A 27,341-nucleotide genomic window follows, 5' to 3' on the forward strand; every position below is an offset into this window, starting at 1 on the left:
AAGATACAAATGCTTGCCAGAACACAGAAGCTTCACAAGAACAAGTCTGCTCCAAGATGCAATATAAATAAACAATATTTCCAGCAAGTGCCACTATACCTGATCTCAGGAATTTTCCAATAGACACAATGTATTAAACGAAAACAACTCACCTGTCGCTGAAACCAGGAATACTGCCTCTCTCACAAGCAATCATTATGAAAAAGAATAGTCAGCAAGGGTGCATGATCAGTGTATGTTAACATTTATTCCAAAAACAAATAGCTGTGTGACAGCCAGGGGGAGCAGCAGGAGAACACTGTACAATAGATAAGACCGTAGTGGAGCTGCTGTTAATGAGACCAGACCCACATCAATGGAGGAAAGCCAGTGGCATCTCAGTCCTCGCCCATGCACCTAGCAGATACTATCAACGTCAAATGGCAAAGGCAGATCACTACACATTTCAGGGGCACCACATCTTTGTCATGAACGTCTTTTGAAGTAAACAATTAGTGTATAAAGTACCTCTGCGCCAACCACCTGAAACTACTACACTATGGGACATTATCTCTTTATCTTGTGAGGCATACCTATCCCAGGAACAGGAGCCAGTTACCCATCTATACTATTAAGGCTGTAACCTCACAGCCGTGAGGCATACCTATCCCAGGAACAGGAGCCAGTTACCCACCTATACTATTAAGGCTGTAACCTCACAGCCGTGAGGTAAGGGCACATCTATCCACGTATTGGATAAATAGGAGGATTAAGTCACTGCACATGTATGCCTGCATGGATCACTGAAGTTCAAAGCTAGTGCTTCCCCTTAGAACACAGCACGTCCACAGGACTGAATATCCCAGACTGATTACCAGCACCTTATTTTTATGTGTTTATCATTTCACCTGTGTTGTAACGTTTTTTTTTTGCTGCTAGCACTATTTGCACTTTATAAACACCGCATGGAACATGCATTTTGTTATATTGGATTGATTGATATCTGTGTTGTTTCCACTTGGCATGTCACATGGGATTGTGCTTATGTGATTATTCTCACTGTACACTTTTAGTCATATATTTTGGACTATCACCTTAAGTTATATACTCATTTATTGTCAGCATATTTTATTGCAGTTTTGCACAGCACCCACGATTTATATGTCTATTGTTTCAGGCATTCATCCATTACTGTGAGTTTTTATTTGTATGGCACTCTATCAGAACCTATATTTGATTGCCACTCTCTAACATTTATTTTAAGGGGGGACAAACCCTCCAGGCGGAGAGATCAGCGAGGAGTAAATCAGAGATAAACAGTGACGAATCGGTTCCCTGCGGTAGCAGATGCGCTCCAGCTCCGTGAGCGGGCGCGATATGCCAGGTGTCCGTGCACATCTGCGCAGGAAATTGCGGAGTTGGAGACTGCTCCAGAAGTCCAATGGGGGGTCTAAAGTGGATAGCCTTGCTTCTAGTGCAAGTTTGCCGTCCGGATCCAAGAAGTCATAAAAATGAGAGGGCCCCGCTGACGCCAAACGCCCAAAGGCGGGGTTCAGCCTGCCGGGCGGAAAGTCAGGATTACCCAAAATGGGCACCATGGGGGAGGGCATCGGGGAGATCGAGGAACGTCGGAGGGCGTCCCTGATGACCCGTAGGGTACTGCCTAGCGTAGGATGGTCATTTAGGTCCTTCGGTAACGGGGTAGCGACCCACGGCCAGCACCCGGCCATACCCTCAGAGTCTTCCAGTTCCATCGCCACCCACTGCTTGGCCTCCGCATGGCAGTACCAGTCGACCAGTCTAGTAAGGTGGGCCGCCCTGTAATACGCCTTGATGTCTGGGAGACCGACTCCTCCCCTGTGCTTAGCCATATGAAGGATCTGCAGTCTGATGCGCGGTTTTTGACGGGACCAAATGAAGTCACGAAACAGCGAGTCAACTTGCTTGAAGAAAGACGGAGGGAGACGGATGGGGAGGGCTTGTAACAAGTACAATATCCTAGGCAGTACGGTCATCTTAATGGCGTTGCAGCGGCCGAACCAGGTTAAAGTAAGAGAATGCCATTGCTGAAGATCGGATTTGAGTCGGAGAAGGAGTGGAGTAAAGTTCGCCTGGTACAAGTTAGAGGGATCCGCACTGATGTCGACACCCAAGTAATGAATAGTATCGGTCGCCCAGCGCAGCCGATGAGCTGCGCGCAAGCGGCCGACAATGGCCTTGTCTACCGTAATGTTCAGGAGGGATGATTTAGTCAAATTAATCGAAAACAGAGAGGGCTCCGTAGTACTGCAGGGACTGGAGAAGGTTGGGGAGTGAATTCAGAGGATCTGAGGAAAAAGATTAGGTCATCCACGAAGGCGGCCACCTTGTGGGACCCAGAGGATTTATGAAAACCTGCGATGCCAGAGTCCTCCCGAATCCTACACAGGAGGGGTTCCAGCGAAAGTATGAAAATCAGTGGGGACAGGGGACAACCCTGCCGAGTGCCGTTGCGGATGTCAAAGAAACCGGACCTCGTTTCATTCACTTTGACCGCAGCCGTGGGATGAGAGTAGAGGGAAAGGATCCACCCAAGCATCGAGGGACGAAGACCTATGTGTTCCAAGGTGGCCTGTATAAAGGACCAATCCACGCGGTCAAAAGCCTTCTCCGCGTCAGTGGACAGCAGGAGAAGGGGTCGCGCCGAGGACCTGGCCGCGTGGACTAGGTTCACCACCCGAATGGTGTTATCCCGGGGTTCCCGATGTGGAACAAAACCCGCTTGGTCCCTGTGGATCAACTCCGGGATATGTGGGAGCAGCCTATTGGCCAATATCTTGGCGAACAATTTAAGGTCGGTGTTCAGGAGGGCTATCGGGCGGTAACTACCGCACTGAAGTGGATCCTTCCCCTCTTTAGGAATGAGAGATATGTAAGCTCGCAGTGTGTCTACCGGAAAGGAATTACCATCCGTAATCGAGTTAAGAGCCGAGACCAATGGGTGGGAAAGCGTCTCAAAAAACGTTTTATAATAGGTTGGAGTGAAGCCGTCCGGGCCAGGGGCCTTCTTCGGCTTCGAGCTAGCTAGCGCCGCCCCCAACTCCGTGATCGTAATAGGCTTCTCCAGTTCCACCTGAACCTCAGCCGGGAGTGAGGGCATGCCGGACGTGGCCACATAGGACTGTGGGGTGAACCCACCGGCGAAGTCGGAAGCGGCCGAATGTGGCCTTTCCAAATTGTAAAGGCCTTCAAAAAACGATCGGAACTCTGATGCTATGCCAGAGGATGTGGTCGCTTTTTGGCCAGTAGACGTCAGGATATGGGGAATGTAAGTTTTGGTGCGAGGACCTCGCAGAGCCCTAGCCAGCATGGTGCCGGGTTTATTGCTAAATTCGTACATCGAACGGTGAGCCCAAGCCAGTTTTTGCTTTGTTTTGTGGAACATAAGTAAGCGAAGCTCTTCGCGTGCTTTAAGAAGTTCCTGGTAGGTGGACCGCGCAAGACTGGCTTTGTGGGCACATTCTAAAGAGCGGATCAGGACAAAAAGCTCATCCACTTGACGTGTCCTCTCGCGTTTTAATTGAGCCCCTATGCGGATTAAGGTGCCCCTCACCACCGTCTTGTGAGCCTCCCACACCGTCAGGGGGTTGGCAACTGAGGCCACGTTGATAGAGAAGTACTCCCGTATCGAGGCCAAGACCTCTGCGCGGATCTCCTCCGATTGCAACAGGGCCTCGTTTAGTCTCCACGACGGGGGGGTCTGAGTCACAGGGCCCAACTGAAGTGTCAGATGGATCGGAGCATGATCCGAGAAGGAAATAACATCTATGGCAGTCGAAACTACCCGAGGCAGATCCTTGTGGGATAGCAGCAAGTAGTCCAGCCGCGTGTAGGAGTGATGAACGTGGGAAAAATAGGAATAATCTCGGGCCTGCAGATGTAGTAAACGCCAGGGATCCACCAAGCGTAGGGTATGTAGATCCGCTTTCATCCGCTTAAGCCGAGCGTATGAGAGATGGGAGGCGCCACGAGAAGCATCCAACAAGGGGTCCATAGCAAAGTTAAGATCACCCCCAAAGATGAGTATACCCTCCGAAAACTCTAACAGTTGGGGTAACAACTTCCGTAGAAATTGCAGGTGGTCGACATTAGGGAAATAGACATTGGCGAAAGTGACCTGCACATCGCACACCCTTCCCTTCAGAAGGAGGAAACGGCCCTGGGAGTCCACCCGCTGTGCCTCATAGACCCACGGCAGCGACTTGGCCAGGAGGATGCTGACCCCCTTGGACTTGGAGATAGGCGATATGCTGTGGTATGCCGTCGGGAAGGCCCCGTTCGTCAGTTTCGGAATACGCTCTCCATGGAAATGCGTTTCCTGTAGGAAGGCAACGTGGGTTCCACTTTTGCGCAGGCTAGTCAGGAGCTGCGAGCGCTTTTCCGGGACGTTAAGGCCACGTGCATTGAGGGAGGTGACCTTCAGGAGACCCATAGTGCCGTCAAATGAGGCCACTTAATCGTCTTTTGAAGTAGTTACCATGTCATGATTTCATAAAATGTCATCTCTGGGAAACAACGGTCTAAACATTTGGTTTTGAGTATTATTGGTACCAAGCCAGTGTAACCCAACAAAAATATTCATGCTGAGCACAGGACCCTTTTAAAGCACCACTACTTACAAAATAGAATTTGTTTTATAGAAAAAGCTAAATTTTATTATGACAAAGTTAAAACATATGCAAAGCTCAGGCTGATGATGAAATAACACAGATATACTTTCACAGACATGTGCATTATAGTACAGACATACAGTACTTCCTAACTCAAATGTCCAATTAATGGACCTGAGCATAGATGCAATAGCCATATTGAATACGAATTGCCTGATGTGTTTGAAAAATTTATCTTCTTTATTTACTTTTCAGCCTCAAATTATTTAAAAACACTCCAGCCTGTGGACCCAAGTGGTGGTCAGAATAAAAATGGTAGGGGTAGGGATACATGCAGGGACCCAAAGGCAGAGGGATACTGTAGTGTACAGATGTGTAAGGGTGTCCCCCAGGGATTTGGCCAACCACAACAATCCAGCAAGGGACAGAAGGTTACCTGCTGAGCATTTTCACATTCTTTGCAACAGTAGAAAATATTGGGTTTTGGGTATTAGTGGTGTTAAAACGCTGTAACCTTACAGAAATATTCATGCAGAGCACAAGATGGTAAAATAAAACTGGTGTTTTCTGCACTTCCTGTCTGAGCTGTTTGGGACTGTTCCCAAATGTGCCATTGACCACTCAATTTTTCTTGGGGGTCATTTTGGTCTGGTAAGCAGTACAGGTTACTTGTGGAGAAATTCAAAACTCAGCGACAACGTTTCTGCACTAAAGAATTGTGGTTAATGTCACCTGATTTTAACATGTTCAAATGTTCACTACTGGACCTCTCTGTGGGCACATTGTGACCATTTAAAGACTGTTATTTGTGAGCGTGATTTGCACTCTTCACTTATGGTGCGATCATCATGGACACTATTAATGCATTGTTTATTTTGGTATAAATTATTACCGTAATTTATTTTCATATTTTCCTTTTTATGAATCTTCACTTGAATGTTATTTTGCATTATTTAATATCAATTTAGTAGAGCTGCATATTTTCTGCGTACAGAGCACAAGATGTTACCTTGCAGAAAAATTACCATTCTTTCCAACAGCTGTGAAAAATTAGGTGTGGTAAATTAAAAGTGCCATTGCAACAAGGAACAGCAGTGGGCCCAATACAAGATGGTAATGATGGCAGGCCTACAGTGGAGGCAAGCAGTTGTAGAAACCGGTATTAATGGTGGCCAAGTGTGTTCATGGGAGCAGGAGATGACAATGGTGTTAATAGGTGGAATTTTTTTCCACGTCTGCAGCGGTGAAAGGGGAGACTTCGATTTCAGTGACAAAATCCCCCAAAAATGTATTCTGCAGCAAGGGCTTGGCAATTGACTTAGACTGGTTAATGCCACTAAATGTCAGATGCTCGACTGTGTCATGCCTGCATACTTTGCAATTTACATTTTCTAACATTTTTATATTTTATGAATTTTTTGTATACTCCTTAACAAATTATATATTTTTTATTTATGATTTCTGTGATACTGGGTAACGCAATAGTCCCATTCTGGGTGATTAAGGGTAAACGTGTTTTTGGAGTAGCCCTTGCTATATCTTCCCACCCCCTCTTAATTTTCTAACATGATACGTGTAATTCCATTTTTTACTATAGGTATCATTTCACTGGCTTGGCTATGATTCATGTTGTTTATGTTAGCATGACAATTTTAAGACTGCGTTTACTCTGTCAATTGTTGGCTAACTGCATTCACCTCATTTCAAGTCCCAGGGCGATTCCTGTATTTTGTTGCATATAGATGAAGAATGAACAAAACTCTGGACAGCCGCACTCCGGATCAGATGAAAAGTAAAAAGTGCCTTTTATTTCTTCAAACTAAAATAACCTCACATTACACAAATAAGAACAACAAAGGGAGAAAAAAACAAAAATCTCTGACGCGTTTCACGCTAAGCCTAGCGCTTACTCATAGCTGAGCTATGAGCAAGCGCTAGGCTTAGTGTGAAACGCGTCAGAATGTTGTTTTTTTCTCCCTTTGTTGTTGTTATTTGTGTGATGTGAGGTTATTTTAGTTTGAAGAAATAAAAGGCACTTTTTACTTTTCATCTGATCCGGAGTGCGGCTGTCCAGAGTTTTGTTCATTCTTCATCTATCTGGTCTGTGCAATCAGCCTGCACCTGAGACCCTTACCTGCTTGGAGAGTGAGCAGTCTTTTGGTGAACTGACCTGGAGCGGTGGTCTCCTATTTCCCTTGTTGATTTTCTGGATTTTGTTGCATATATTGGGATGGAGGTGGTTTGCGGGTGACATAAGACCTTTTCCTTTTTTGTCATATATTAAGGGGAGGACTTGTTTATGCTAACCTTTCTTTATTTTGGTTTTTATATATTTATACCTTGTACAACCTGAAATCCAAAAAAGTTGGGACGCAGTGTAAAAATCTACATAAAAACAGAACGAAATGATTTGAAACTCTCAAACACATATTTTATTCACAATTGAAAATAGAAAACCTCTAAAATATTTAAACTAAGAAAATGTAACATTTTAAGAAAAAGAAAATATAATTGTGAAATAAATGGCAGCAACATGTCTCAAGAGTTGGATTGGGGTAACAAAAAGCTGGCAAAATAAGGTAAGGATCACACTAGCATTGAAAGCAGGTGTTTGAGGGGCATTTTTAATGCTGCACAAACACCTATGCAAATTATAATGTTAACAGCACTGTGTGCTGTACATAGTATCAAAACATGAAGCATTATAGTCATGTCGCTTCAAAATTGAAGCCTCATCTTGAGTCAGGAGGAACTTGAAACCTTTCAGAATCAACCATTCAAGTCTATGGTAACGCTCCGCAAATGCACTGGCAGGCGTTAGAGGCATGGTTGTAGTGAGGGCTGTAGCGCGTTAAAATGAGTTTTTTAAAAAAAAACACCAGCAGGAATATATTGTCCCGCACTGCCCTGTAATGACAGATGAGAGCATAGAGTGTTCTGCAGTCACTCCCTTCTATGCACTTCCTGTTTGTAATGCTTAAATATATGGCTGACATCGACTTCTGAGTGTAGGTGCATAAATCATGATACAGGGCATGAAAGTGCCCTTTAGCAATTGGATGTACCCAATAGTGCCTGGATGTCTTTTTTCTTTTCTTCAGCCCAGCCAATTGCTCATTTATCAGTATCATCTGCAGGAGACCAAACATGACATCAAGCTTAGTGAAGGAATCCATGTTGCTGCCTTACCTGCTAATGGAGTATGCACAGGAAACATTCACCATGACAAGCCACACCTCAAATTGTTTATGTAATGACACTTGCCTTTAAAAAAATAAAAAAAACAACAAAAAAAAAAAAACTTTGCGGAACGGTTTTAATGCATATTCAAAACCATGCATAGGGCATTTGGGGGAGCATTTTTAAAGTGTCATTAATGCTTGTAAAATGGCAGTCTAACGTCCATACTAAAGCATATTAATGCTATTGGATCGTTTGTTAGGCGTTAGAAAATTAGTCAAGTGTGAACAAGCCCTAAGTAATACTAGCAAGGAAAAAGCAAAAAATTGACAAACAATTTCAGAATAATGTTTCTCAAGTAAAATTGTAAATACTTTAAATATGTAATCCAAAATGCATAATATCAAAGGATTCTGAAAATCAGGAAAACTCTCTGTGCAAAAGAACAAGGTCAAATATGCAATATTGGATGCCCATGAACTTTGGGCCCTCAGGCAGCACTGCATTATAAACAGGCATGATTCTGTGATGGACATCACTGCATGGGCTCAGAGATACTTCCAAAAACCACTGTCTGTGAACACAGTTAGCTGTGCAATCCAAAATTGCAAGTTAAATTCGATCATGCAAAAATTAAGCTATATCTGAACATGATCCAGAAATGCTGCTTCTCTGAACTAAAGCTCATTTAAAATGGCCTGTTGCAAAGTGAAAAACTGTTCCGTGATCAGATAAACAAAAATCTGACATTTGTTTTGGCAACCTTGGGCATCCTGTCCTCCAGACTATAGAGCGGGACCTTCCGGCTTGCTATCAGCGTTCAGTTCAAAAGGCTGCATCTCTGATGGTATAAGGGGGGTGTGAAATGGGAAAGGCATCTGGAAAGGCACCATCAATGCTGAAAGAAATATCTGGGTTTTAAAGCATCATATGCTTCCGTCCAGATGATGTCTTTTTCAGGGAAAGCTTTGTATATTTCAGTAGGACGATGCTAAACTGCATACTGCATCTATGACAACTGCATGGCTTTGTAGTTGAGGAGTCTGGGTGCTTAACTGGCTTGCCTGCAGTTCAGACCTTTTACCAACTGAAAATATATGGTGTTCTTGAAATAAAAAATAGGACAAAGACCCAAGACTGTTGAACAGTTAGAATACTATATCAGGCAAGAATGGAATAACATTCTTCTCCCAAAATTCCAGCAACTAATTTTCTCAGTTCCCATGCTACATTGTGTTAAACATGGGCCGACTTTTTCAAGACGTGCTGATGCCATCAGTTTCAAAATTCCCTTATTATTTTAAAATGGTAAATTTTCTCCGTTTAAACATTTGACATATGTTTCCTATTTTCTTTGGTGAAAAAAATATGGGTTTATGAGATTTGAAAATCATTGCATTCTGTTTTTATGTAGCTTTTACGCAACATCCCAACTTTTTTGTGATCATTTAATGTTATAGCAGAACTCCTATTTACAAGTCATTATTCATTATGCTGACATGTAAAGTCTTTCTACATTTTATGCAAATAAAATATACACAAAAATTGGAATTAAAAGCCAGAAACCTGCTCTCAGTAGAGAAGTTATCCATCACCTAAGGACACTAGCAAAAATGGGGGCTTGCTGGGAGAGGTTTTATGGGCTGTTCTAGGGACTTTGATTAACCAAGTCCATGGAATAGGTGCATGGACCCACCCCTCCCCAGTCAACTCCCTGCCCTGATCCCACCCCTTCCCACCCCCAATCCCGCCATTCCTCAAGGAAGAGAAGTAAAGTAATGCAAGATAATGGGTGTGGGCAAAGCTCAGAACGGAGTTTCGCACACAATGCAAAGTTCAGGAAAGTGTAACACACAGAGTACTGGGCTCAGGAGTGCATAACACACAGGAGTGCATATTGTGCAGTGCTGAGGAGTGTGTATCACACAGTGTGCAGAAAAATAAATAAAAATAAATCAGCATCCGTATCCACAGCTCTCCCTCTCCCTGATCACAGCTCAGCTTCTCTCCTCCCAGCCAAAGCTCACTTTTTCCTCCTCACCCACAAGTTGGTTACTATTCTAAATCATCATGCATTGTTATGGCAAAAAAATAAAAAATACAGTGTCATGGAAAAAATGTCCTGTTACATTAGCTAAATGTGTGTTGAAAACTGGTTCCTTAAAGGAGTTATAAAGGCAGGTTTTTTATCTTAATGCATTAAGATAAAAATCCTTCTGTGTATAGCAGCCTCCCCAACACCCCTAATACTTATATGAGCCCCATCTCAGACCTGCAATGCCGATGAGTCTCTTGGCCATACGTGAGTAGCGCCCGCATATGAAAACAGTGTTCAAACCACACGTGAGGTATCGCCATGATCGGTAGAGCAAGAGCAATAAGTCTAGCCCTAGACCTCCTCTGTAACGCAAAACATGCAACCAATATCATTTTTTAAATGTCGCCTATGGAGATTTTTAAGGCTAAAATTTTGTCACCATTCCATGAGCGGGCGCAACTTTTAAGTGTGACATGTTGGGTATCAATTTACTCAGCGTAATATTATCTTTCACAATATAAAAAAAAAATGGGCTAACTTTGCTGTTGTCTTATTTTTTAATTCAAAAAAGTTGATTTAAAAAAAAAAAAAAAGTGTGCTTGTAAGACTGGTGTGCAAATACGGTGTGACAAAGTATTGCAACAGATGCCATTTTATTCTCTAGGATGCTCGGAAAAAAAATTATAATGTTTGGGGGTTCTAAGTAATTTTCTAGCAAAAAAAACAACCAGTTTTTAACTTGTAAACACCACATCTAAAATAGAGGCCCGGTCTTAAAGTGGTTAAATGAGGCATTACTATCACTTTAAGGAAAATAAGCTTGTTACCTGTTCAGCAGCTTGCAGCTCCCCATAGCTGTCCAAAAAGTTCCCCTGCATTACAGTACCAACAATGGTCAACCCCTTTCCAGCTTTCAATTGAGAGGCAAAAGTAAGCAAACGTGGATATTTGACATGTAGATCCTCATCTAGTTTTAGGAGAACTAGCAATTGTGGCCTGGTGAAAGCAAAAAAAACATAACTTTAACATTACCACACATTAAAGTATATTTAATTATTTTGTGTAAGCACTGCATAAATTGATAGCACTATATAAAATAAGTACCAAGAATAAATCTGATAAATAATATTTAAAGTGTGTGCTGCCCTAATCATACATTGATTAGCCATAAGTTTATGGCCAGCCACCTAATATTTTCTAGGGTCCCCCTTTTGCTGCCCATTGCGGCATAGATTCCACTAGACCGCTGAAGGTATACTGTGGTTTCTGGCACCAAACCGACAATAGCAGATTACATTAAAGCCAAAACTAGTGCCAGCAGGCCCAATGGCAGAGCTACAAACTGAAAATGTTGTTCTTCTGCCGCAGTGTAGACTGCATTGATGAAGCAGAAAGAGGGATGTGGAGGTAGGTATCTTAAATGCCCACCAGGGCCAGGAAATCCCTCAAATGGAAGGATACAACCACTGAGCTTACAAATTCGGTATGGAACTTCTGAACATGTAAAAAAAAGTGCTGCAGTTTTAGAAGGACCACACAATTCCAATTGGCTTGGGCACCATGAAAAGGTTGAAATAGTAACCTTTCTGATTCTGGATCAAGGGCATTGACCCCCTGGAAGTGCAACTGACCTAGTACAGCAAAACAAGGCTGCATTTTTCTTGGGTGCGGTAGGCACTCTTCATGGCATTAAGTGTGTAGGAGACAAGATGCGAAACCCCGGCTTGTAACCTTTGGAGTTCGCAATGTTTTGGACCCATACATTAGAGATTTCTCAGATCCATACTGCCAAGCATAGTACCACTTGCAGAAGTGGGGGTGCCCCTTCATTGGCAACCAGGTTTATTGGCAGAATACACAATATAGCTGCATGCCGCCACGTGATGGTGAACAAAAATTAAATATAAATTTGCTGCTGCTATCACCTATGTGTTCCCACAAAAAAAAACTGAATCAAAAAATAAAATGCGATAGCGCTGCAGGTAAACCAAATACATAAAGGAAATCAACATATAAATAACAATGAAGTCCATGAAGTGCACAAAGTTCAGTTGGAGTCCATTTGTGACATAAAAAGGTACAAAAAAGACTCCACACCACTCTATAAACTGCTCCCGTCACAGAGTGTGACGCACGTTCACCTCCTTGTTAGATTCTGCAGGGGGTCAAACACACTTTGCACACAGTGCAATTCTCCTTTTACAATGGCTCCACAAGGATCATCAACAATTTCTGGTATGTCCTTTGAGAGTCAGACACACTCTGCATAAAGTGCAGTATCTTTCCAATATGGCTACTTCAAAATTGGCTCCACATTACTCTCCAGCAGTTCCAAAGTAACATAAAAATTCCTCCAGATGAAGCCACGCAGTTCGTGGCGTAACTAGTAGAGGTGGAGCCTGGTGGTGGAATCCTTTCGCTATAAGTGAGATCCAAATAGAATTTGTATTATTTTAATACATTTGAGTGCATCTTAAAGGTGGGGTAGTGAGGTTCTGCCAATTTAACACTTTGGGTACTGCACTATTGTGGGCACTTTTGTTTTTTTGTTACTTTGGAACTGAGAGCAATGTGGAGCCAATTTTGAAGTGGCCATATCGGAAGGATACTGCACTTTGACTGACTCTCAAAGGAAATACCAGGAATTGTTGATCCTTGTGGAGTCATTCTTAAAGCAGAATTGCACTGCAGGGTCTAACAAGAAGGCGAACGTGCATTGCACTCGGTTACAGGAGCACTTTATAGAGTGGTGTGGAGTCTAAGTGAAGCACGCTGGATTAGAAAAAGTCATTTTTTGCACCTTTATAGGATGATTTATCACATATATATCACAAATGGATTCCAGTTGAATTTTGTGTACTTCATGGACTTTATTGTTATTTATATGTTGATTTTGTTTATGTATTTGGTGTACCAGCAGCACTATCACATTTTATTATTTGATAAGGTTTATTGCCGGTCTTGGTGGACCTTGGGTTCCAGGTTTGTTTTCCAAAAGGAAGTTTCAGTTTCACCCAAGAATTCTGAAAAGAACAAAACTCAATCTTCTTGATTACAGACGAACGCTGCTTCCTCTCTGTAAGCGATCCAGCAATGTTGCACGAGTGTCTCGGCTGTCCTTTCTCATTGGCTGAGACAGCAGTGGGTTGGCATTAGCTCCCGCTGCTGTCAACCAAAGTCATTGAGCCAGTGAGGAGAGAGGGGGTGGGGCCGAGCCATGGCTTCATGTCTGAATGGACACAGAGCAGCGGCTCGGGTGCCCCCATTTTTTTTTTTTACATACAGTCACCAGAGCAGTCAATTTTCATCATATTACTGGAGTGGAGTGGCAGTGATCAGGGATACTGACTGGTGACAGTAAAATGCATTTTATTTAAAACTTTTAAAACATTTTTTTTAACATAGTGTGATCAGAGCAATGCAACCATAGTGACATGGAGGTGATCATGATATTTATTTTTACATTATGATTGTGTCAGGTCACCTTGAGGCGAGGTAACAGATGCACACCGTAGAGATCAGGAGTGCACTGCAAGGTTGTGGACTCTACGGCTGACTGCTGCAGACGGGAGACAGGTCCCACCGGGGTTAGAGCGTAAGATTCCCTGAGGCGCAGAGTCTAAGAGCCAGCAGGTGTTCGCCAGAGCCTCTAGTGGCGAGGATGGACTTGGCTGCAACTGGCTCCAGGTCGCGACCCCCAGGGTCTCCCAGCTCACACCCACAGTAGGCAACAGGAGGATAGGGATGGTGAGGGACAAAGCCAAGGCCGGGGCCACAAGCAGACAAGAATAGTCGGGGACACGCCAAAAGGTCAGGATCACAGGCAAACAGGGATAGTCAAAGACACGCCAAAGTCGGTAATGGAAAACAGAGAAGAGCACATGGCAGGTAACAGGAAGCTAAACACACAAAGGAATACACAATGATTGATCAGCACTGATGGCCTGCAGTGCACAGGTTAATATATGGCTCCCTGATAGGGCCTGGGGTGGAGCCATGCTTAGAGGAGAGGTTATAAAAACCACCAGGTGGAAGTGGCTGGCCTCTTAGTCTGAACACATGAGGGGAGGTAAGCAAACACAGGAAGATCACTGCATAACCATGACAGATTGCTTTTAACAGTGATGATCACTGTTATAAGCTGTGTTACGTTTGTCGATGAAAACTTCTCAAAATTTTCGTCAGAAGCTTTTTTACAGTGACAAAAAGTAAATGAAAAGTACACCACATTTTCGTCTACTGATGAAAACTATGACGAAAATCAATTCCGTTTTCGTTAAAATAAAATTAAAATGAAATTGTGAGGGAGGGATGTTTCTTACCCTCATGAACTTCCTGTTTCCAAGGAGCTCCACCTGTGTAGATTTCATAAGTGCTTTCGCCACCCAGCAAGCAGGCGACTCGAGTTTATACTGTGCAATCAGCATTACAGGCCTCCGAGTCCTCAGACGACCATCCAGAGCAGCACTGTGCATTACAGGCCTCCTGACGAGAGTCCCACTAAGTGTGTGTACATTACAATTACAGGCCTCCCCTCAGACCACCATCTATCCAGAGCACTGTGTGCATTACAGGCCTCCTAAAACCTGAGACCACTGTCCACAGCACTGTGCAGCATTACAGGCCTCTCAGACCACTGTCCCAAAGCACTATGCATTACAGGCCTCCCCTCAGACCAGAAACCACCATCCAGAGCACTGTGCAGCATTACAGGCCTCTTATACCCCTATCCAAAGCACTGTGCAGCATTACAGGCCTCTCATACTAGTGGTCCAGATCACTGTGCAGCATCACAGGCCTTCTCATACCACCATCCAGAGCACTGGGTAGCATTACAAGTTCCAACATTTCAAGTTCCCCCGTAATTCAACCCCACAGATATAGAAAACCTCCAATGACGGGCCAAGTCAAGCTAGTGGACCACAGCAAACTATTTGCACTGCGCTTTTAAGTGCTTCAAAATACAAAATTGACTAAGGAACAACAGGCAACCGAGTCCAGGGAGGAGGCCATAGCAAAACGGAATGTGTTCACTGGATTACCAGTCAGACTGATCTGCTGCTCTATGCTGCCTTTTTGGGGAGATCCTCTGCCTGGGTCTTCTGTTTTTTTTCTCTCAAAATTCTGCAGAAAGACTGCCTGCTTTCATGTGGATGGTGCTTTTCACGTCCTGAGATTTTCTTTTACATATTTTCCTTACATATCTTTAGCGTCAGACAGATCCTCATCTTGTATGTGGGGCAATATGAATTTTCTTACGGCAGGGGCATACTCCCCTGCCTTCTTAAACAGTTCCAGATTATCATCAGACACATCAACAAGGTATTCCACAGACAGCAGGATTGACGAAACAAGCAGCTGCTGCAAGTGGCTAGAACATATCATCAGTTACTTGCATCTAAGAATGAATGAAGCAAAATGCTGGTTTACATTCCCTTTAATTTTCTGTGCAATTGTGGCAAGGTCTTGGTAGCTAGTGTTCTGTTTAAAGTCCTCAAATTGACAGAGTAGATCAAAAAGGGTAAGGACATGGAGTCACTCTAGAATGTTTTAGTATGTTCTGTAAAAGGCAGCAGTGGGTCATGCAATGATGTGAGCTTTTGTCATTCACTAGGGAGCAAGCTGTCCCTCTGTCCCATCGCATGTTTGCGATTTGGAACATCGATTCTATCAGTTTGAAGAGTCTTGCGATCATGTTAAATGTACTAGTACTACTTGACCAGCGTGTGGGGCAGTCATTTAAGAGAAAGGCCACACTGCTCCAATATCTTCAGTGTTGCAATGAAAGACTTGAAGACTTTCCGTATTGATCTGCGAACACAGCAGGTGACAGATCAAGCCGCAATGCGGCAGCTAGAGTGCGCAGAAGGCACACAACGGGGAGGATGCCATATGACATCCACACAGGATGGGAAAGCTAAACATTTTATGTTGTCTTTATTAAAGTGATAAAATGATTTTTAAAATAATCAACATGTCATACTTACCTGCTCTGTGCAGTGGTTTTGCACAGAGCAGCCCTGATCCTCTTCTTCTTGGGTCCCAAGCTGGCGCTCCTGGCTTTTCTCGCCTGCCCAGTGCCCCCATAGCAAGCAGCTTGCTCTGGGGGGCACCCAAGCAGACTCGCTCCCAAGCCACTGCTCCGCGTTTCCATCCACACACAGAGCCACGGCTTGGCCCACCCCCTCTATCCCCTCATTGGCTCAAAGGCTGTGATTGACAGCAGCCAATGAGGAGGGAGAGTCCCAGCCGAGGCTCTCATGCACATCGCTGGATAACAATGGGGCTTAGGTAAGAGGCTCTGCTGCACAGAGAAGGTTTTTTACTGTCGTGCATAAAAACGTCTTGAGCCTTTAAAACCAGGGCATACTGTAATACCCTGCTCAGATTCCTAATTACAGGCTGGCAAATAAAACTGATTTTAGAAAAATTCACGCAGAAAGAGATACACTGTCAGTTGCTTACAAACAAAGCCATGCAATAATTTTTAGAACTCACATGGTTATGCGATCAGGAGCTTTGCTGACTGGTTTCTCATCACTAATCTTCCCAGGCAGGTGTGAGACACTGCATTAGCACAGAGTGACCAATGTACCTCTCATTCCAAAATGGAATACAGATTAAAGCTTCCTCTGAAGGGAGCAACTTGCAGATGTTAAGGCGTTACTGAAACCACTAATAGCTGCTGCATGTTTGCCATTTTCTGATAGACCCTGCTTTTACATGCCCTGCCCTCACATGACAGGACTGTTTTTTGCATTTTTTCACTTACAGCTTTGAAAGTTAGCTAAAAGACACCCCCCCCCCCCCCCCCCACACACACACACACACACACAAACAATATACTTTCTGAAAGCACAGGATCATAAAATTATAGGATAGCGTTATTCATTAACATCTCATGATATTTGCATAAATGTTATAAATAAAATGTTTTCAATAAAAATTAAAAAAAGCACTAAATTATTATTAGCACACATAATTACAATATAACTTACAAAATATTTAATAAATCAACATACTGTATAAAACAACAACAAATATTTGTGCCACTGCTTTGTGCTGGGAGTATGCTCAGTCTCATGACAGCCAATCCCAGCAATCATATGATTGAGAAGCCCAGGAAAAACCTCTGGTGTTAAAAAAAACCCTTTAAAAGGATGTTCAGAACCAGCAAAAAGGGGTTAAGCTAAAATTCCTGAGACTGGCTTCAGACCTGTGTTGATCTGCAGCGATGTGAGTTTCAATTCCATTTTGCATGGCACCCCAACACACTAAAGCAATACGCACCAGGACCAGGAAATTAAAATAGGTCAACACTATAAAAATGTTACCTATGAGGCCAAGTAAGCAAGACAATAATAGCAAGTGTAAATCACCCGAAGAACCTTTACCCTCAAGTGTGTTTAGCAAGTTTTCATATAGGGGGAATACCGCTGAAGGGGTCTTCAGGGTCTGTGTGCCAGTCACATCTTGATAAAAGTGTCAGTTGAAGAAGGAGAATAACTGAAAATTATAAAAAAAATATATTCTCCAACAGGAGAATGGGTCCATCACACGCGGACACTTTAAGGGCATGGTTAAGTTATTGCAGGCATGAACAGTATGTAGCTGCCACCTCTGATAAAAAAGCTATAGGAAATGATACTCTCAATGAATACAGCCTAAACCCTCAACTTCACACAAACTAGCCAATGACCACATTGTTATAGTTTGTCTGTTTATTTTTTTCAAGGTGCCACACTGCACTGTCTTAAACGTTTCATAAAATGTCAAAAAAAAAATTGCACAACACAACAAAACCGCAATCCCCTCCCATGCTCTTACCAATTATTCCCAAAATAATGAAAATATAGACTTTGGATAAGTCTTTGGTAGAAACTGGTTAGTGTCAGGATAGACTTGAATAGGCAGTAAATTAAAATAGGTCTGAAGTGTGGGCCTCTGTCTGCAGAATTTCAGCTGTGACAAAAAGTACCAGCCACTGCAGTAGCAAGTGCATGACAAAACATATGACTATACACCAAAGAGCTCAATGGGAGCAGAACTTCAATTATACCCATCTGCAACAAAAGGCCCACACTCCATGTTGGGAAAAACATCCTAGGTAAAATGGCCAAGGTGCAAACCCCACCTTGATGAGTTATGAGCTAGTTAAAAAATTGAAGGTCCTGCCCTTTTTTGCACCCTTACATCCTGCTGAAGATCCCAAGGCAGCTGCCTCTTCCACCTACCCCTCAGACTGGCCATGACGACATTCCATTTCCTTGTTCATCACTTTCCACCCTCCCCCACACCCCTCCACAAGATTCCCTTTTGGGTTTAATCATAATGCTTGGGATGGTCTATTGGGTGTAATACTCCCTTGGTTAAGCAACCATTTTAGACATAGATTCCAGTCCAGTAATGTCTTTTCAAATAGTTATTAATTTATTTGTGCTATTTACAGATGCAATGCTGTGCTTCAGAGGAAAATAAATTAAACTTTCAATAAAACAAAACCAAGAGGTTTCTTGGCTCTTACTACACATCAGCATTCCTAACTGGCTGCCAAAGTCTAATGTTTGTCAGCCTCCGAGTTTTCAAAACCTTTTTTAGCTACATCAGACAAAACCTTTCTGCTCTCGGCTGCAAAGCACTGGCTTTGCCTCAGGTAACCTAAACTGCATGATGGGGACAGGCAAAATCCAGAGTGGATCAGAAGTGTCGAAAGGTGTAAGAAAGTAGCCTGGGGATCTTTAATTCCTGAACAGGAATTTTCCAAACTCCCTTTCAGACAATCCCCTGCAGTATAGAGTATACTGTATATACAGGACATATAGATCTACACTATGTGTGTGTGCGTGTTTATGAATGGAAATTTTTGCAATTACAAATGTTTAGGCATTCTCATTTCTATTGTTTGCATTGGTATGACACAAAAAATTGGAGAAACCAGAAGCCAAATCTGTCACATTCCATGCAAAACTCCAAAAATTAAAAGAAATAATTGCATTCCAAGGCCACAAGTCCATCTCTAGAGATCTTAATGTTCCTGTGTCCACTGTGGGTAACATTGTCAAGGAACCTTCTGTGTAGGACGTGGAAAAGTCTTCCTGTGAGCAAGGGGTCTCTACCCGATGGGCCTTCATCCCGACCCTTCTCTAGTGTAGTTCGGAAAGACTGGAGGGTGGCTAGCATTTCTAACTGCAAGGCACGACACTCCTTCACTACCTGAGCGATCTCCTTGCCTGCGAGTTTAAAAATGCATCTATCGCAAAAGGGCTTGCTGTGGTCTTGTGCTAGTTTAGAGTTACAATGACCACAGCGCCTGGACTTAGATGTAGCTTTCCCTTTGGACCTACTGGCTGACCCCTGGGCAGAGCCTTCAGTCCCTGGAACAAAAATAGACAATTAGCTACCACCATCCTAAAGGGGAAGGGGGAATTTGCCTCAGAGTACCCCGCCCCTACAATACACAGCTGGATCACTCACCCCCTGTGGCGACCTCAGTAGCTGTTTGCTCAGACGGACCTTCCACATCCATAGCGACTTTGCTGCCCTGCAGGATCGCTGGACCAGGTGCAGTCTTGAGCGTCCCCTCCTGTTTGCCTGGAGTTGCTGCAGTTGTGCCTTGGAAGTACAGTATCGCCTTTTAGCGCTGCCTGGGTGCTCTCCACTGCACCTCTTGCCGCCATTTCTTGTAACTGGCGCCATCTTTATGGAAGCCGTCACCCGGAAATGACGTTGGCGTTCTCAATAGACTTCCAGTCATGCGCAGTTATGCTGGAACGCATGCCCTGCATCCAGCACCAATACGCCAGAGAGTTACAGCGTCCAGCCTGGAAATCCGATACCCGGAAGTGACGTGGCGTTCCAGCGGACTTCCGCTGCTGCGCAGCCGTGCTGGAACGCACGCCATCCGCGTCCAGCACTGCTGCCATAGAGAAAAGATGCAGCTCACCGCACTCCACCAACAAAACCGGAACCGGCGTTCTCTGGTAAGGCAACAGCCAAAATGGGGAGCAGCACTACTAGGACAACTCCCCTGTCCTGTGAGGCTGTTAATTGGCTCCCTATCCAGGAGGACTTCCCCCAGACGGCCCCCAGAGACGGGGGTCACCCGAGACTACCACAGACCCCCTGTCTGCTTGAGTCTCCCATGGGAAATGATTCCTGAGAAAAAAGGGTCCCAGACCCTTCCAGAAAAAAACACAAAAAAGGAGAACTTGGTTTCGCTGCCATCCTGTGGGAAACACAATCAAGAACTGAAGGTCTGAGGGAGGGGTGGGAACTTTTAAACTTGTTGATTGCGTTTCCTGTCAGGTGGACCAGTCATCTCTCTCAGGTGTGCCGTCCTGGAAGATGACTGGAGAATGACAGTTTTTTGCTAAAGCCCATCAGGCTACGGTGTTCAGAAAAAGAAATTAGGCATTTAAAGAAAAGAATACAGTCCCTACAGTCAAACATGGCAGAGGTTCACTGATGTTTTGAGGTTGCTTTGCTGCTTTAGGCACTGGATGTCTTGACCGTGTGCATGGCATTATGGAATCCGAAGACTAACAAAGAATTCTGGGATGCAATGTAGGGCCCAAAGTCGGAAAGTTAGGTCTCTGTGAGAGGTCATGGATCTTACAGCAGGACAATGACCCAAAGCTCACATCAAAAAGCACCCAAAAATGGTTTAAGACAAAGCACTGAAGTGTACTGAAATGGCCAGCAATGAGCCGGATCTAAATCCCATAGAGCACCTGTGGACAGATCTCAAAACAGTAGTTGGAAAAAGGAACCCTTCCAATCTGAGAGACCTGGAGCAGTTGGCGAAAGAGTGGTCCAAAATTCCAGTAGAGATGTCTAGAAACTCAGTGATGGTTACAGGAAGTGATTGATCCCAGTTATTTTTCCAAGGGGTATGCTACCAAATAGTAAATTGAGGGTGCAAATAATTTTGTCCAGCCCATTTTTGGAGTTTTGTTGGTATCTTTGTATCTGGCTTTTTGTTTCTGCACTTTTTGGTGTCATACCAATGCAAACAAAATAAACATGAGACTGCCTAAACATTTGCAATTGCAACAATTTTCCAATGAAGTGGTGCATTATCTGACAGAAATGCAGGGTTTGAACAAAGAAAAGGCAATGAAGCCACGCTACGGATTTTGTATGGCCCTGAAATTGTCTTTTTATATACTGTGGGGTTGGATCTGCCTCTACAGTTTGTTCCACCCGTGGGTGGAGTGAATGTAGAATTGGGAAGAAATGTAGAAATGGCGCTTTCCCCTTCCGGAGAGGGAGAGGTGTTGGGAAGGTGAGCCTGGAGCTGTCGGATCCATCCATCCATCTTGGAGGTTGGGAGATACACAGAGGATGTAGCCAGGCATTGGGCATTTTCTTAACTCATGCGTAAGATGATCTCTTATAATTTAAAGATCATTGGAAGTTGCGTGATGGCTGATAAATGCTGAAAGACTGAAGGTTCAAGAATAACTACACAGAGCGACACAGGGGCTTACACTGTGGAAGCGCTACTGCCCCGTTAGGGGCAAAGCATCTGGTGAGTTTAAAATCACCACTATTTGCATGGATGACCACACCGCCACCTTCCATCCAGCATATAGAAGATTAGCCACAGCACTTGTCACGTTGGGCAAAAGTCACTTTCTCACGGACTTTAATTTTATTTATTCCTAGTATATTTAATAGATATCTACCGTATTTATCGGCGTATAACATGCACTTTTTCCCCCTTAAAATCAGGGGAAAATCGCGGGTGCGTGTTATACGCCGATACTCCGCGATTTCCGTACAATTTTTTGGGCTCTGGGCGGCTGAAAGCTTTCAGAGCCCTTCTCGCGGCTTTCGGAACTTGTCAGCAGCTTTCGGCCGCTCTCGGACCTTCTCTGCGGCTTTCGGCGAAGCTGCCGAGGTCCGAGAGCGGCCGAAAGCCGCTGAGAAGTTCCGATAGTGTCCGAAAGCCGCCGAGAAGGTCCGAGAGCCCAAGACATCTCGGCGGCGCCATTTTTAAAAACATAAGCGGACAATGCACTAAGACGGACAAGCTGCATGACAAGGCTGCAATAACGACAGGCTGCAATGAGGACAGGCTGCAATGCGGACAGGCTGCATGACAACGCTGCAATGAGGACAGGCTGCATGACAACGCTGCAATGCGGACAGGCTGCATGACAACGCTGCAATGCGGACAGGCTGCATGACAATGCTGCAATGCGGACAGGCTGCATGACAACGCTGCAATGAGGACAGGCTGCATGACAAGGCTGCAATGAGGACAGGCTGCATGACAAGGCTGCAAATGACGCTGACGAGGCTTCAGATGGACACTGATAAGGCTGCATTGATGGACATTTAAATGTACGTTTTTTTTCCTTAAATTTCCCTCCTAAAAGTTTTTCCCACAAAATTCCCTCCTAAACTTGGGGTGCGTGTTATACGCCGGCGCGTGTTATACGCCAATAAATACGGTAATTTTTCATTTTATATTTGGAGTATTTGTGTGTATATATATATATATTCTAGATTGAACCACATTCATACATATATTAAAATATATATATATTTTTTTCGGTATTTATCAAATTTTTTTCAAATTCACACCACCAAGCCACCCTAAAAAATTTTTTAGGGGCACACCATATAGGACTTTCTAAGACCCAACACATTTTATATTTTTATATATAACCACCCTTATTGATTTATTCTTCTATAATTTTTTTTAATACAATCTAATGAGAACAGCTGGGGACACAATCTTCACCCCATAATCATTAAAGGGAAATAACATTGCTATTTCACATGTTATTTGGGTGTCAATTTTATTTAGGTGTTTTGTATTGTTTTTGAAGGAATAGTCACTTTATGTAGGATTATATATCACTTCACAGTTTATGGTAAACAGATTGTCTAAATTATTTAGATAATTTGTTGATCAAATTCACCTGAGGGTCTAATACCTAAAAATCACTGTCCACCAACACCCGGCTGAGGGTCTAACACAAGGTTTCACTATTTTTACTATTTTTACAAATCGTATCATTATTTTACACAGACTCATTTTACGGTTAACTATAAAATCTGTTATATAATAGCACCTTTTTTATTTCGAGATAAAAGGGGAAAGCACCATTTCTACATTTCTTCCCCCTTCTACAGAAATGTAGGGGTGACAATATTTTGGCCATGACTGTATCTGGACCTACAAACATCCAAGAGTAGCGCAAGATACCCTATATGCTCATAGAAAACAAGGTGGGTTAGGAGTCCCCAACCTTGACTGACATTACAAGACAAAGATATCCCTGTCATCTCACCTTCATGCCATGGTGGAAGTTTATTTGTGGGTGTTCCTGGAGCTGCTTAACTGTGGCCTCCTCCCCAAAATGGTGTTATCCTCTTTAAGTCCTCTAATGGCTCACAGTTTCAAGCTGTGAGATTCAATTTAATATTCGAGTAAACCTATGTCCCTATTCTTACCTCTATTACCCATACTTCATACTCCTCTCTTTCCCCAAGATGAACATCTTGAATTGTTTTTTAGGTGCTGGTCATCACATGGCTTCACCCAGGTCTGACATTTTTTTACCTTGCAATCCTTCCCTACCTGGTCCCCCCTCCAGGAATACAACCATAACAACAAATGTCAACAAGGCCTTCTATTCCATCAGCAATTCTAAAACCTAGGTTATCACATCCCACCTGAACTCTGCCTCTTAGTACGCAATATACCTGACCTTGCAAGATGTTGGAAGAACCATTTTCATCAACAATTTAATAAACACAGGTTCAGCATCAAGAATACAGTCCCATTTATCCTGTCATTTCTTATCACATCACAACAAAAATCCATACTTGGTAACAGATGTGATTATAGAACAAGTTGAAAAATCCATCATCTATAAAAGACTCACTAGACTGTGCCAGAGGGAAGCCTTCTGGATTTAGCAGTTGAAAACCCTTTCTCCATACGGTCTAAATATACGACGGCCTCCCGGGAATTCATATCCGCGCTGTGGCCATCATTCGGCCATAACACGGATGTCAGGTGGTTAATTTACAAAAAAAATTTCACACCTGCCTAAAACTTTTGCACGGTACACAGAGAAGCTTTTTTACATTAAAAATAAACAAAAATAATTTTTAATAAGCAAAAGTAAAAAAAAAAAAGAGTTAAAGAACAAACTCCTACCTCCAGTTCTTGATGTGAGGAGGTCCTTCTTCCAGTCTTAACAAAGCATATCTAGCTGCGCTGAGGGAAAGACCTCTGATTCCATCTCCCCATTCTTTCTCTGCTCTATTAAATGAAAGATAAATTATTAAAAAAGGCAAACATATTGCTTTCTTGTTAAAATAATTTTTATTCGATGTATGGTTTTAGACTATGTTTTTAGAAAAAGTGAATTTAAAATGTATTCTATTAAAGCTCTACGCCTGAAAAACATTTTCTAGTTTTGGATGGCTATGGGAAGAGAAAATTCTGGTCTCAAGGTTTGTTTGTATTTTGCTGTCCATGATCCATGGTCTGCATGTTCCTTTGCGGGTTGAGGTCGCTCCAAAACAAGCCGCGGGTTTGTTTTGGAGAGATGTCATCAAATACAGAGCGTGTCTTCTTGCAGCCTTGTTGTATGTGGCTGGAAGCCACATTACCAGTGATTCAGATGATTAAAGCGATTCGGGGCAGACACATCCAAATGTGGGTGTATTGTGGTTTTAATATCTTTTAATAAAAAGATGTAACAGATTTTAGAAAAACGAATGGAATGGGGTGCATACCCTGTCACTGCTGCAGAAAAAAATATAAAACGAAGAATGGCTGCACTCCCATAAACAATGCAATTAAAGTTTATTTTAGGAGACAAAGTAAAAACAAACCGCACACAACAGTATGCAGGCAAGGGGAAGCAAGGTGAAGCGTTTCACGCGACTAGCATGATTTTTCAGAACTATGGAAAATATATATTGATCCAAATCTGTCAAAAGAAAGTTTGTTTCTCAAATCTCTATAAACAACAATCAAACACAGGACAAAGCAATAAAAGAAAAAAGAAAAGATATAGCAGATTTATATAATAAATATCATACCAGCCCATATACCCAATTCTATACCCACAGTTGATCCAGAGGAAGGCAAAAAACCCCAGCAGAGCATGATCTAATTTGCTAAAGCAGGGGAAAAAAATCCTTCCTCCCGAGAGGCAATCGGATTTTCCCCGGATCAACTTTACCTATAAATGTTAGTACCCAGTTATATTATGTACACTTAGGAAATAATCCAGGCCCTTCTTAAAGCAATCCACTGAGCTGGCCAGAACCACCTCTGCAGGGAGTCTATTCCACATTTTCACAGCTCTTACTGTGAAGAAACCTTTCTGTATTTGGAGATGAAATCTCTTTTCCTCTAAACGTAAAGAGTGCCCCCTTGTCCTCTTTGTTGACTGTAAAGTGAATAACTCGACACCAAGTTCCCTATATTGACCCCTTATATATTTGTACAGGTTGATCATATCCCCCCTTAATCTCCTCTTATCAAGAGTGAATAAATTCAGTTCCTCTAATCTGACCTCATAGCCGAGTTCCTCCATGCCTCTTATCAGTTTGGTTGCCCTTCTCTGCACTTTCTCCAGTTCACCGATATCCTTTTTGAGAACTGGTGCCCAAAGCTGAACTGCATATTCCAGATGAGGTCTTACTAATGATTTGAACAGGGGCAAAATTATATCTCTCTCTCTGGAGTACATACCTCTCTTAATACAGGAAAGGACTTTGCTCGCTTTGAAAACCACAGCTTGGCATTGCATGCTATTATTGAGCTTATGATCTACCAAAAACCCCAGATCCTTCTCCACTATGGATTCCCACAGTTTCCATATAAAAAAACAAAAAGCCCAACTCAAGACTCTGGATACACTAACCGCCTCTCCCCCACCCACTGTCTTACCTAATGAGTCTGAAACCAGTTCTGAAAACCTTGAATGTTCCATTTTGGATCTATCCAATATGGAAGATGATCTACTAAGATCACTTTCACAACATTTAACCACCTCGCCCCCCATTGTACACACCAGTCTGAAACCAAAATCTATATTTTTTCCCACCCAGTCAAAAGGCCCATATCTAGAAAGCTTTTATCGAGTTGTCTTTTCTGACATGATAAAACTCTGCAGTTCTTCCTCAACAACTCACATAATTTGACGCCTTTAGAAACAAATGCCTTGAAGCATTTCACCCAGGCCAGTGACATCGTCATAAGATCTGCTGATAAGGGCAGAGCTATTGTCCTCCAGGAGAGGGACGACTATATTGCAGAAGCCTTAAAACTACTCTCAGACCAATCCCCCTATATCAAGCTAAATTATTAATTAATATTTTTGCACAAGAAGCCAACCAACTCATCAAAATTGCCCTTTCCAATGGCATCATTACCAAAATTGAAAGTTCCTTTTTACACAAAGATTTTTACTCCATACCGTATTTTTACCATCTTCCTAAAATCCACAAAGATCAGCAACATCCCCCCGGCAGACCCATAGTGACATCCATGGACAGCGTCACTTCTGGTTTCAGTCTCTACAATTTCTACAACCTTTAGTCCAATCCCTTCCGTCATACATCAGAGACGGAACCCACCTCCTGGAACTTTTGTCCTCATACACCTGGGAACCCACATACATGTGGGTGTCCCTAGATGTTCGCTCATTATACACATCGATCCCACACTCCTTTGGCATTATGGCTCTCGAACATTTTCTGACCAGTGATCCTCTAATGAATGTCCGTCAGGCTACCTTCATTATTGAGGCCACTAAATTCTGTTTGACCCACAACTATTTTATTTTCAACGGTGACTTCTATCTACAACAACAGGGCACGGCTATGGGAGCCAATTTTGCTCCCTCTTACGCCAACCTCGCTATGAGCTACTGGGAACACCACTATATTCAACACAACAATCCTTTTGCCCCAAACATTATCTTCTTCGGGAGATACATAGATGATTATATAATCATCTGGGATGGTACTCCAGGTAGCATCAGGCCATTCATCGAGTACTGCAATAAAAATACATATGGCCTCTCTTTCACCCATGAGAGTAACCAAGTATCCTTAGCCTTTCTGGATCTTGAACTCGGCCATGACGGCCCCCTAATATATGCAAAAAACTATACAAAGCCTACTGCGGGGAACTCATACCTGCACTTCAAAAGCTGTCACTTTCCAAAATGGATTAATAATATACCTAAGGGACAGTTCTGTCATTTGAGACAGAACTGCACACGGGACATTGATTACATCCAATCCAGCTCGTCCCTCAAAACAAAATTCAAAGAAAAACAATACCCCGGGAGTCTCGTGGAGGATGCATACCAGCTATACCTACACGGCAAACCTAAAAAAGTCGATCCAAACCATAGAGACCATTCCAGCAACTTCATTACCACCTTTCGATGTAAACACACAAAAATGGAGAAAATCATGGAAAAACACTGGGGTATACTACAAGACCC

The 27,341-nt window shown here is 43.1% G+C and overlaps 1 protein-coding gene across 1 annotated transcript in view; it reads right to left on the reverse strand.

The window, feature by feature from the left end:
• Positions 1-27,341, reverse strand: part of SLC12A4 (solute carrier family 12 member 4) — a 435,256-nt gene that overhangs the window by 93,508 nt on the left and 314,407 nt on the right. The window contains exons 16-17 of the mRNA XM_077456642.1: positions 24,026-24,130; positions 10,674-10,842 (exon numbers count right to left, since the gene is read on the reverse strand). Of these exons, the coding sequence (XP_077312768.1) occupies positions 10,674-10,842; positions 24,026-24,130 (274 nt within the window). The remainder of the gene's footprint in view (positions 1-10,673; positions 10,843-24,025; positions 24,131-27,341) is intronic.

The sequence above is a fragment of the Lithobates pipiens genome, unplaced genomic scaffold (assembly GCF_037356315.1).
Source record: "Lithobates pipiens isolate NorthernLeopardFrog02 unplaced genomic scaffold, aLitPip1_a1.2 Scaffold_10, whole genome shotgun sequence".
In the NCBI taxonomy this organism is placed as follows: domain Eukaryota; kingdom Metazoa; phylum Chordata; class Amphibia; order Anura; family Ranidae; genus Lithobates; species Lithobates pipiens.